Below are 13,256 nucleotides of genomic sequence, written 5' to 3'. Positions count from 1 at the left end.
AATTCTTTATAACTTTCGTTTCCGGATTCCAAAAAGTACTTTATTGGCGAAAGAAGTTCTACAAATCGTTGAAGTACTTTTCCCCTGCTGAGCCATCTAACATCTGAATGAAGCAATAAGATTCTATGTTCGCTATCAACTTCATCAGTCAGCAATCAATTATCTTATAACGTCTTGCAAAATATCTATGACTGTAAATGCTTACCATATTTTAACAAATAAGAAATATAAGTGAATGGTTATTTTAAAAATATTTTTTGTTCATAGTACCTAATCGGGCTGGCGAGCACAAGGTTAGGCACCGCTGGTTTAGACAAACGACTGCTGATATGATGAAAAGTTTGATTAAAAACATACAGGAATGAGACGAAGATATTTAAACTATTATAAAATTTAGATGTTTTCCCCCACCCAAGCATACACCTTCTTAAATTGCATGGATTCTATGTGATAAGAAATATCTAAGGTATTGTCTGAAGAAGTGAAAGCTAACACAAGATTCCAATTAAAAATGCATTTCTTCAATATTTAACAAACGAATTTGATCCCAGTTACGAGTTACGAAGCTGAAAGTCATGCATATGCGGAAAGAACTTACCTGAAAGTAAAACTTTATAGTTTATGAACACGGACAACTTTGACAAAGGATTTAAAAATAGGTAAACGAGTAAATAATTTTCTCTTGAATGTACAGTAGTTTAACATTTGGATGTTAATAAGCTGAAAAATCTCGCAGCAAAATTAATCTCTATTGCAGCTCATGGATTAACTCGGAGGGTATATTTATTATATATATTATCCCACCTTCCTAGCATGCCGTCGTGATGTGGTGGTCTGCACCCTGGGTGCGTATCCAGAGGTCCGTGGTTCGATTCCTGGCGAAGGCGTTGCTCATTTTTCATATCTCCAACTCGAAATAACCTAATGTCTCTACAGTGGCGTTCGAACTAAAAGAGGGTCGTGGATGATGATTCTCCACACCCATGGTTTGGCGATTGGTTCCCCTTAAAACTCCAGTGGCCCTTTAAAAGGGGAAGTATATAAGATATTTCTTCCGCCTTCCTAGCATGCATTCGTGGTGTGGTGGTCTGCACGTATTCAGAGGTTCGTAGTTCAATTCAGGGCGAAAACGTTGCTCATTTTTCATCTTCCCGGTTCGAAATAACCTAATGTTCCTAAATACTGATTAGCTGAACATGACAGCATATAACGTTAGTCATGAGTTTGACTTCTGATCAAGACATGGACATTCATGATTGAGAAAACGAAATGGTATAATCTGTTAATTCAAAAATCCTTTGGCGAGATCAGGAAGGTGAAGGGGGATAGCGAATTCCGACCCAGAGATAATGCTGGTCATAACTGGGATGGAACTTAGGCAGGTAGCTCCTAAAAGCTTTGCATAAATTAGACAAGCCTATTAAAATTCAATGTATGAATTCTCATGCAAGATGCACAGAATTAGTGTTGTTGGTTACAATCAAAATAAATGAATAAGAATGCTGTTTTTAAGAATAATCTGGAATGTTTTTCTCTAGTCGACTAAATGCTTATATCATTAAAAAGGGCGAAATTTCGAGCTATATGATTGCTCCTGATAATTCTAAATAAATATTAAGTTATTGTTTTGCGACAATTAATTCGTACGATCTGTCGAAAACTGTTATCCGGATAGAAGAAAATCCTGGTAACAAGAATTAGTTAGTGCGAATGAGAGAATTATATTATTTCTTACTTAAAATGAATAATTAATTAATTAACAAGATTATTTTACGCTATATGAAATAGAAGAAATAGAGAAAACACAGAACGTGAAGACCGAGCAATCGTCATAGCGGCACTCACAGCCTCAGATGCATCATTATCATCGATTGTACGTGCAACCAGTGCTTCAGTGACCGCAAGGACCATTCACAGACGGCTCGCAGAAAGGGGGCTGCGGTCACGGTGCCCCTTGCGCCGACAACCATTGACCTCTGTACAACGTCAAGCCCGTTTGCATTGGTGTCAGGCTCATTCGCACTGTAATGTCACTGACTGCAGTAGAATAGTCTTCGGTGATGAATCCCGCTTTGAACTGAGCCCCGATGACCAGCAAAGGAGAGTCTGGAGCCGCCCCGGACAGCGGTGTGATACCAACCTGACTGTCTTCCGGCAGATAGGCCGACAACCAGGCGTGATGGTCTGGGGTGCCATTTTATTTCATAATAGGACCTATTTGGTTGTCATCCGTCGCAGCCTTACAGCACAGCGGTACGTCGACGAAGTTCTAAGGTGCTTGCCTTAGTGCTTTCCGAACATTACCTTGGCCAGCAAAGTCGCCCGACTTCTTTCATATTCAGCACGTTTGGAGCATTATGGGCAGGGCCCTCCAACCAGCTGGGGATGTTGACGATCTAACGCGCCAGTTGGACAGAATTTGGTATCTATCAATCTCTATCAATCGATGCCAAGCCGAATAACTACTGCTTGCATAAGGGCCAGAGGTGGACAAACGCGTTACTGGCTTTTTCACTTTGTGAAGTTCAATCACTTAAATCTTTACTTTAAATTTTAAAATAATCCAATTTTTCTCAAACTGTAGTCATTTGTTTTTCTGTACATGTACATCACTTCTACCGATTTTCGTCCCATTCGGATAACTCCTTCTTGGTGCATCCTTTTTTTTTTTTTTTTTTTTTTGTTTGTTTTGTCTAAGAGTATTTTTCAATCACATTAAGCGCACTTGATGTTTATCCTGACATGAATAAAGCTTTTAAGGAAGCCTGCCGAAATCTTGCCAAAGAGATCACAATTTGCCGCGCAATTCTATGATAAAATGAAAATTTCGAGCTCTATTCCAGCTTGATTTTTCCGTAAAAAAGTTACTTAATATTTAAAAAAAAATATTAACATTTTTGTAAATTTACTTATTTTAGTAAAAATATCTCAATCAAATGGTTGGAGACATTAAATAAAAATAAACAATTTAAATTAGACGTCGTAATTTAAGCTTACGATGCTTTTCTTTTGTTTGTTTTTTTAAATTTACTACTTTAGTTAATTACTGATTTATTAATTATAACTATCATTTCTTTTCGATTATGACAAAGCACACAAAAGCTATCCCACATAAGGGAAGGGATGCATTCATGGAGGTCCATCTATGGGAAACTGACTCATATACATGTGGCAAAACGCTCGAAACGTCCATGAAGCCTATGTGTTCGCCGGGATTCGAACTACATCATTGAGCGATGTTAGTCGTTCAGTCACTGATGGTTTTATATTGTATTTGTATTTTTTATTATAACTATTTAACGCAACTTTGCGAAATGCAAATTAGTATATGAATTAACTGATCTCGTTAAGCGAGATTTTTGTGTGTGTGTACAATTTTTTCCGCAACTTTAACATGGATATAAAAACTCTTCAGAAAAGAAGAATCGTCTCATCGATAATTATTATAATTATGCACTTACTGAATGTCATAGTAATTAATTATCTCACTATTAATTTGAGACCGAATCTTTAAGAAAGAAAAAAAATATGTAATCATTTTTATATTCTAGATTTTGGACAACTTACGATCCATCAGTTATTTTCCTTTTCGGTTCTTCCCCCTCTCCCAAACTATACAGAACACACAAATGCTTCTTGGTGGTTTCCATATTTCGTAAATTTGTTATTTCTGTTTTATCAAAAGAAATATCTTTGGGTACCTGATTTGGTAAATCAATCTTTCCTTTCCAGTACCAGTTTTTATGTAACTTTTAACCTTTTTAAGTCGCCGGTCAGACTGGTCAAGAGAGGGAATGCAGCCTCAAGCTCAAGTATAATTTATATGTGCTAATTTAATAATGGGGTCTTGAGGTTCGTTATGAGGAATAGTTGTCTGATCTTGGCTGAATAAATATTTTAAAACAAACTAGCTGATATTTTGCATTGAATATTAAGCAGTATGTTTAGAAAGATTCTTGAGAAGTTTTGGAACTGTTAAAAGGGCTAAAAGTAGCTTAAAGCTTTAAAGCTAGTTAAAAGGGCAATAAATGTAACGAAATCATGATTGTAATGCATAAAACTCTTATACTCTTTCATGTTTCATATATTACATGGATATACCGTACAAAGTTTGAATTTATAAAAGCATTTCACTTGGTTGAGTAACAGGAATAACTCATTTTACGAACAGACAAACATGAGAAGGGGAATACTAGCAGAACTTTCATTTTCGCATTTTTATTTTAAAAGAATTGAGGCAAGTAATGACTTGTTTGTCAATCAAAAGGAAATGTGAAAAATTATAGGATGTAATTCTAAAGAGGCACAAGTTTTGAAATTACTGAATTAAAGAATTAATTGAAATTTTGTTTACTATGAATTTGCAAGTTTTACAATTTCACTTAGTAATAAATTGTGCTTACATTATATGCACTAAGTTTCTTAAAAAAATGTGCAGTAATATAAATAAACCGACGCGCAAAACATGAGGGACATTTAAGTAATACTGTGTATCTCTATGCACCCGAATAACTGCAATTTCTCAGTGTTGCATCAAGTTAAAGAGATCTTGGATTTGTTCCGTGACTATATCAAATCAGGTATATTCAATGGGTGTCCACATGCACCCTGTTTGTTACAAATCTTTTCAAGGTATCTAGTGAAGTCTGAGTATTACTCGATAAAGGGTCAACAGGATTTAAATCTAACGATCCTAGAAACCCAGTGGGTACTTGAAAGTCAATAGATTGCATACTGAACAAGTTCTGTGTTACATCTAATCGAAGATTGAATCCGTTACTTTGTTGACATAAATCACAGCTACAGGGAAATAGAACATTTATAAAGAGGCGCAAGTACCTGAGGTAGAAGCCGTAGTAACACCGATGTCTATCAATCTTGAACTGATGCATTATTAACATAAACTGTAACTGCTACGTCGTACTTCTGTAAGTTGGCCCAAAGAGAGCAAACAGAAATTTAATACTTTGTATAATATTTTAGCATATGAATTTATATGGCTTTTCTCTGATAATATTTTTTCGTAAGCATTCGTATTATCAAATTTTGAGTATTGCAAAATAGGAGTTTGATTTAAATATTACTCCTTCCGAACATAAGGGAAGAAATAACCGTATGCTGAAATTTTGGCAGAGCCCATATGTTCGTTATACCCAAGTCTGATAGTAAGCTGAAAATTCGAAGAAAGTCACTTCATGTAACAAAACATTGAGTTATTCAGTAGAATAGTGAATAATTAATTACAAAATTTTTAATTAAATTGATTTTAAATTTTATGAAGATGCTGTTTAGTATTCGAATCTGATGTCTGTAACCATAGTAACTAAAGTTATCTAATAATTTTTTCTTTCTTTCATGAAACATGTGTACACTGATAAATCTCAGGTGTTATATTTTCAAAAATTGTGACGCTATATTTTATTAATCAGGAGTATGTAGTCTAACTGAACTTAAGTTGCCCATAATAAATTCTAATTAGCATTTGATCATTTTTGATTGAAACTACGCTCTCAAATGTCAACTTTAATCAGTTTGTCATTCTCAAAATTCTGTTTAAAAATGATCAGTTGTGAAATGTAACGTACCTGTAAATTTCTAAGCCGAAACATAATTGATGATTTTTAACTTTAATATTATTTTTCACTAACATTTCTATTTAGATGATGCAAAATCTCTTTGCCTAGGTGATATTCTTTAGATAAAGAATTCATGCATAACTTACTTCAAACGTTTCACAGCTTATACAATACAAAGCATACATACATATTATAATAATTACTTCTAGCCTACCGTTTGAGCATTGCTAGAAATACGCTGCTCAAAACAACAAGGCGATATTGTAAGTTCAGTATGAAGCAACATATAATAGAATAGTAGTTCAATAAAAATAAAAGAAAGGGCATTATAAAAGAAAATTATGACTTTTTCAAATTTAGGAATATGCAAATTTTATCTGTGACTTCAAGATTAACAAGTTTCCGATAAGAATAGAAAAAGGGATCTGCAGCATATTTTATGCAGGAGGAGACTAGAAACTATTGACTTTCGCTGAAGGCTTCGTAGCAGCGAATGTGATGGTGTTGGTGTGTATTAAGAATACGGCAAAGCACACTAGGGCTATCTGCCTAAGAGGAGGGATGCCTTCGTGGAGGACTTTCTAAGGGAAACAGGCTCGTATACACGTTACACATGGGGAAAACCACGAAAACGCCCATGCAGCCAGCCCGTTCGCGGGACTCGAACCTCGGACCGAACTACCAGTGTTCAGCGATTTTACCGCTCGGCCGCTGGTGGGCCGAATGTGATGGCTCGACCGATATTTGATAGTATGAACGCCTCTTCTTTACAACAGTACTTTTTGAGGGCTATTGGCACAGTATTTCAACTCAAGCCATTCGAAATGATTCCTCAGTAGTGGTTTACTTAGTAGTGGTGGTTTACCACTTACAAACTAAGCAGACCCGTGGTTTGTGCTTTTTTAACAGCTGACTACGATACTGCCAGTAGAAAGTGAGCAGAAGAGCATCTTAGACGGAGACGAAAGGAATGGAGCAATATTGTTTTCTCCGTCCCACTTTGGTGCATAACTTGACAATAGACAGATTATCATTTGGAGAGAATGTGCACTCAGGATAATCCTGCATTTGTGAACGAAAGTGTCCGATTTCATAAAGTGAATTGATTTTCTGATCTGTATATCTGTATTAATGGCCGAACCAACATGTGTATCATCAGAAATGAGCATCTGACAACTCAGCGATATAGAAGTGAGATCCTCGGACCTTACACTGCAGTCGTCGGAGATGAACTCATTTTCATGAAAGGTAACGTCAGGTCACATCGTGTTTGATTAGTAGATATTTTTGACAAAGTATTTGACTTCGAATGTACTTGACGCCACGTTTTCCAGACCTCAATTCAATCGAAAATGTTTGGGACATTCTAGGAAGAACGAATGGTCGCTTTTCACCCACCAGAAACATTTCAGTAACTGAAAATCTCTGTTCTACAAGAGTGGAAAAGAATATCCCAGTCCCTCCTTGATAACCTCTCTTATTTAATGAGTTTTTTAATCCTAGAAATTATGCTCTTTATTCCTGTTTATTATACTTACAAAATATGGACTTTTTGCTTTCCGATAGAAAACGAGGAAAATGAATTATTTCTTATTCCCTGAGCAATCTTTCCCCGTAATAGTTTATAGCACCTATGGATCAAGCATCAGCTAACAAAACCTTTCCTTATCCGTCTTTATATCTAGAACCAGAATATCTCCTAAGTGTTGTTTTGAGAAGTATATTTATCTTTATTACACTTAGTTTATTTGGCCATTTTTATTTCGTATTTTCCTTTTGCTCTATTTTATTTTTAAGCATTGAATACTAAGACTCCATAGACGTTCGAAGTCAGTGTGATTCTTTCATATTACTATTTTTTCACGTATTCTATGCTTCTTAGCATTGCTTGCTAAATTTTTAATCTTCGGGACACTGTTTTATTCTGTTGCCCGGTGCGGACGCACCGGTTGCATATGCTCTGTCACCGGCCCTGGGTATAAATACATTTTATGTGCATGGTTTGGTAAACTATTAATTTGCTTATATACTGCTGAGGCTTTAAGTTGAACACAATATGCGGTATCGTGTAATATGATACCCTAACTATAAAATCAGCAAGCTATTTTAAATGCAAGCCCTGTCAGGCTTGCATTTAAAATAAGTATAAAATCAGGAAGCCTAACTATAAAATCAGGAAGCTAGTTCAAATGTTTTAATTTTAAACACTAAATCCTATTTCTTACTATAAATCAGATATCTAAATGTATTTTGTATAACAAGTTGAATACGAGTGACGTTAAAAACAAGGTTTCTTTAGACTAGAAGAGAAACTCGCTAATGTGACAATCAAAATCGTAAAAACAACCTTGTATTTAGCGTAAGTATATTAAAACACTTAATCGATTTCGAGGGCAGCTAAAGATTTCTTTATTCAGAAGAGTCATTTTTTATTTCAAAGGTTAACAAAAGTTCTATGAATGCCCAATACGCCTTTGCTATATTATGCATAAGTTCAATATACTATGAAGTAATGCATCACAAATATATTGCATTAATATTTTATATTCTATAGTTACAAGAAATATCTATTCTCACTTCTCATAGTTGGTAGAAAGTTATTAAATGCTGTTTTTTCAGTTGTACTATAACTAAACTTGTTTTAATAAATGGATAGTCATCATTTATAAATATATGTATTAGATGCTGTTTCAAACGATTTATTTCTGTAAACCATCGCAATGAATATGTAGAGACAGTAGATTAATTAGAAAAGCCGGAGAGATGAAAAATTAACAAACGCCTTCGCCGAGAATCGAACAACGGACCTCTGGAATACCGACCCAGCGTGCAGAACCACTACTACACGAAGCCATGCCAAGAAAGCGGGAGAATTACCTTATAAATAAAAGTTAAAAGACAATGTAGTTAAAATAAAAATCAGAATTGTGTAGCAAGTGCAGTAAAACTTAAGCAAATGCCAATGAAATTTAAAAAATATAAATTATTAGCATGATTTTTATTAAAACGAAAGAAACGTACCTTGTATCACACGCAGGGAGATTCCTTCCATGAGACACAAAGCAGATATAAGGAAAGCATCAGCAGCTGACCTCAGTCCCAAATATGTCCAAAAGGTGAGTGATAAGTCCCCAATGACATCATAACATTGTGGCTTCTTTCCATCAGTAAACATTGATAATAAGCATTTAATCCCAGTGATACCTTCAGCTGGAGAACGTCGACAAAATACAGAATCGTGTGACTTGTTGTTGACTTTGATTATTGTTCCAGTATTGGCAGGAACAAAATTGCATACGTTGAGGGAAGACGATGTTATGTCGCTGTCAACAAACGAAAATTCTTTCGTAGATACGTTTCTATATTCGGTGAATTGCCATAATCTAAGATCAGAATTGAATTCCAAGTTTGAATTTTCACGTACATGAGCATCATAAACAAGGCACAAGTTCGTTGTATTTGATATAGATCGAAAGCACATATGGAGTGGGTTTGGTGCATCTGGTGGATATGGTCTAGAGTCTTCAAGTTCAGTGTTTCTGTATCGACAATGAGATAACCTGCAAAAATTCTCAATCTGAGTTCTAAAGCTTAATGATATAAAAAATTATAGTATTTCATTATTACGCACTGATTTAAATTTAAAGCTATATGCAAGCTGTTTTAATTGGTCGATAAAAAACTTGAAAATCTGGATACAGTTTGTGTTTATTTAATTCAACCGAGCCTAAAAAAGTCTTATAAAACTTTACTCAAAATTTAAGGAGATATTTAAAATATAGTGATATATACGCACTTAAAACTTAATTAAACAAATTATTTGACATTAAAGATTTGTGGTATCAAGAATGATCTGAATTCTAAAATTAAATTTCTGCGTTAAATCTTTAATCTGTTTTTTCTCGCGGATGTTTAGGCTATTCTAGCGATTTCGTTCTACGCAAAAAAGGAATAAAGCTGTTTTTCGTAGATTGTTTTCTCATATTACGATAGATGGCTTCAAATTTGTGTTTACTAAAACTTATTTACGTACAAAAATGATTCTGTTTCGGTGTTATTTCATTCCCATAGATATAAATCAAATGTGTGACGAACTACTCATGACCATAAAAAGAAGCAAAATACACTCAGCTAAGAGAAAGATTTCGTGCAATTAACAGTTAGACAAGTATTAAACCAAATATATTGACATCAAAATTTTAATCTATTGCTTTCGAAAGCGGATACTACGCTACAGAAGACTGTAATGCACTAATTAATTTGTAATTAAAATGTTAAAAGGTCATGCCTTATTTTTATTTTTTCTTTCATTTGAGTTTTGAGGCAAGTCTTTCTACGATACGCTTGCAAAAACATTGAAAGTTTTAATACTCATTTTATAATATCAAGTTAATTGATTGACATTAACTTTCTTTTCAAACCAGGGACGATATTAATGATTACATTTAAATTATGTTGAAGGTTTCGTTTCGTGTTTGTGTTTCGGTTGGTATATACTAGAACGGACGGAAAAACATTCCTTTAATTGAAAACCAGCAAGTATAATGTGCTAAGCCATTATAGTTGCGGAAAAATTAAGTGAATTTAAAACTCTCCATGATATATTAACTAATTCAATACTCAATTTGATGCTTCAGTTTTACTTTAAAAATATTTATAATTCATCTTAAAATATTTCGCAATGAATGTTTGTTTAAAATTGCAAGTAAATACTTATCTGTGTCAATGGCTTTTTATAACTGTAAGGTATATTTTAATTTTAGAACAGTTATTTTGATTTCAAAGCCTTTTCCTATCAATTCTTGTTTCCATTTACAACTTCCTACCAGAATGAGTTTTAGAATCGCTTTGAATGCAAACGAGTTAGAAGATGTATTTAAGGAAAGTTCAACTAACTTCGATAGAAAGTGCTAGGAATCCTTAGTAGCGCGTGTTTGCCTTCGGGCTAAGTCACTCTTGAAGCTGGTATGCTTAGCCGTATTTTCCGTGCCTTTTGATATTCGCCGGATAGTTTAAATTAAGAGCCAACTACAATTGTGTTTAGCTTCGGCTAAGTTTTGTTTAGTTAATTATAGTTTTGTTTCTTATTTCTTATTCTGAATTAAAGCTCGAGTAGAGGCTTGTTGTAAGCCAGAGAAGGGGCCCGACTGTTATTCTTGTTTGAGTGAAATAAAGAGTAGTTTAACCGTTCTCGAGTCTACATCTTTAGTGGTTTGAATTTAGTGATATGTCGCTACATAGTTCACTAGGCTCTTCGACGTTCATCTCACACAAACGGAGTAATATTATATTTATCTAGGAACTCCTGATTTTTCCTCACGCTTTCGCCTAAAATATGTATTACTTATGAAATTTCTTCAGTGAATATGTCTTTAAAATGAGTACTTGGTACCTCCTTTCCCAGTGTTTGAAAAACTGAGTGTCACCAAATTTGTTTTTGTTTATTTCGGGAAAATTTCTATGATGATATTGTCGATCCGGGACTATTAGATATCAATATACTTAGCAGAGTCGAATGTCAGTGAGCAATCACAATAACCTCCCATGTTCCTTCCCAGACATCGCTAGCTAGTTTAGTGTTAAAATTGAGCCTATCGACAGCATAACTCGGAGAAACATGCTTTGATCTGGGAGTTAATAAAAGCAAAATCTCCAAAATAATACTGTAAGTGTGCAGATATATTACTTACGTTACATCGATGCATGAAACTTGAAAAATGTGCAGTGCCCTCGCCGGGATTCTAACATCGGATCTCCCGATTGTTAGACTGACGTGCTATCGAGTTGCACCACGAAAGCATGCAGAAAGGGAGAGAAGAGAAAATACTTATAAATGGAATATAATGCTGAAAATACATGTATAATATTTGTGCGAATTGCGTTGCACTTTTTAAAAGAAAATCGGAGGCAGTTTCGAAATGTTCTATAATGTATGACGAAAATACAAACAAAAACCAAAAATCGAAGAAACTAGAATAACTTAGCTAATATATGAGGACGTGTATGCGCTAAGCCCCGACGATATCACGGCCAAACCAGTGAAGTAAGCGATCGATGTTGTCCAACTATACAGTAAAGGGAAAAAGACTACCAACTGCACGAATGAAATTTTTTTTCGTTAAATTCTTTTCTTTGAGTATTTTTTTTTTTTAGATTCTTTTCTTCAGCTTCATGAGGAATGTATTCTTTCCCCTCACACTTAAAAGGATCTGGATATTCTCAGATAAAAGCAAATTACAGAGGTCATCCCCTCTTAAAAAGTTTGAAAGATTTCTTCCAGCTTGTCGACATCAACTGTAGCCAAAAAGTAAGAAAAATAAAATAAAACCCTGTGTCGTATACAATATCTTCCCCAACTGCCGGATGCCAGATGGAATTTCTTCGGAAATAGCTGAATCCATCAGCCTATCTAAATAGCAGGAGCCTGAATTTGTTTGTTGCAAGAATGGACCACTTTTTTGTAAAAAGTTGCTCTTAAGTTACCTGCCAACTTCATGTTCAAATCCTCTAATCTAATCAATGGGCAGGGGCCATAGATGAAGTTTAGAGCAATTTTAAATAATAATTATAATAAAACTATGCTTTTAACCGTGACCAAAAAAAAAAAAAAAAAAAAAACGAAAAGCTTTGCGATGGACCTCTTGGTTTTAGTTGCTTTACAGCGTAACTTTTCTTCTATTACAGCTAAATACACTATGTACTTTTTTAATAGATACTGCTTCATTATAGTTATAATCTCTTAAGAAAGTTTGGTTTCCCTTTTGTTAAAGCTGTTTTATTTAAATTTTTTATTTTTTCGAAATATGTATTCCTAAATTTGTCTAAACTGTTAATGAACTTGTCAATTAACTACTTTTATCAGCTGAATACGTATCAGTAAAGATGTTCATTGAATTCTGTTGATGTAAAATACTTCTTTTTTTTTTGGTAGCCTTGCGTAAGTAATACTATTTTTGTTAAATTTAGGCCAATATTTGAAATTAACGTAGGTAAATTGTTCTGGTTTAAAATGCATAATTAATGCATTTTAGTAGCTTCATTACAAACTACTCAATTTGAATCAAGTTATGTGTAACCTTCTGAAAGGCCGAAGAGAATAAGCGGGAGAATAAGGAAGAAATCTGGCACTTTTGGCAGCTACTGAAAGTAACATGAACTATGGAGATTTTCCAATAGATATCAGCAGAGCTAAATTCCATGCAACATGCACCAGGCGTTGTTCTAGGTTTTGACATGAAGCTTTTTGTCCGCACACAGTTACCCGATTAGGCTGCGAAAGTATGTAAAAGACTCCTTACAGATTAGTTACTAACATCGGCACAAAAATGGTGCATAAAACATTTATCAAAATCACAGAAATCTGGAGATATACGCCAAAAAATGAAAGTAAATAACTTGTTTTTGAAGCTATTCCTGCAACTCTGTAATATACAAGGAGGAGGACAAATGAGGTTTCATGTCTACTTTGTTTACATACTTTTGAAACATATTTCTCAATTTGGTTAACTATTAGAGCGTACAAATACTTTTGATATCTATGTTTACATTTTACGTCTGTACATAAGTGTCATATATGTCGTTAATGCAGTGGATTCGTAGAAGCATAAATAAGAATCTTCAAAAATGATGAAATATTATCCACTTTAAATGATACTTTTTCCGTTTCTAAAAATAATCAAG

General features: G+C 34.3%; 1 protein-coding gene across 1 annotated transcript in view; it reads right to left on the bottom strand.

Moving 5' to 3' along the window:
- The window catches only part of LOC118189055 (uncharacterized), a 42,106-nt gene that overhangs the window by 23,684 nt on the left and 5,166 nt on the right, over nt 1-13,256 (bottom strand). The window contains exon 4 of the mRNA XM_035359590.2: nt 8,598-9,136. Within this exon, the coding sequence (XP_035215481.1) occupies nt 8,598-9,136 (539 nt within the window). The remainder of the gene's footprint in view (nt 1-8,597; nt 9,137-13,256) is intronic.

This window comes from Stegodyphus dumicola, chromosome X1 (assembly GCF_044657685.1).
Source record: "Stegodyphus dumicola isolate Sdum_Otavi_A_Nest chromosome X1, ASM4465768v1".
Taxonomy (NCBI): Eukaryota; Metazoa; Arthropoda; class Arachnida; order Araneae; family Eresidae; genus Stegodyphus; species Stegodyphus dumicola.
The sequence above is the reverse complement of the archived record's forward strand: the minus strand, read 5'-3'. Positions and strand labels throughout refer to the sequence as shown.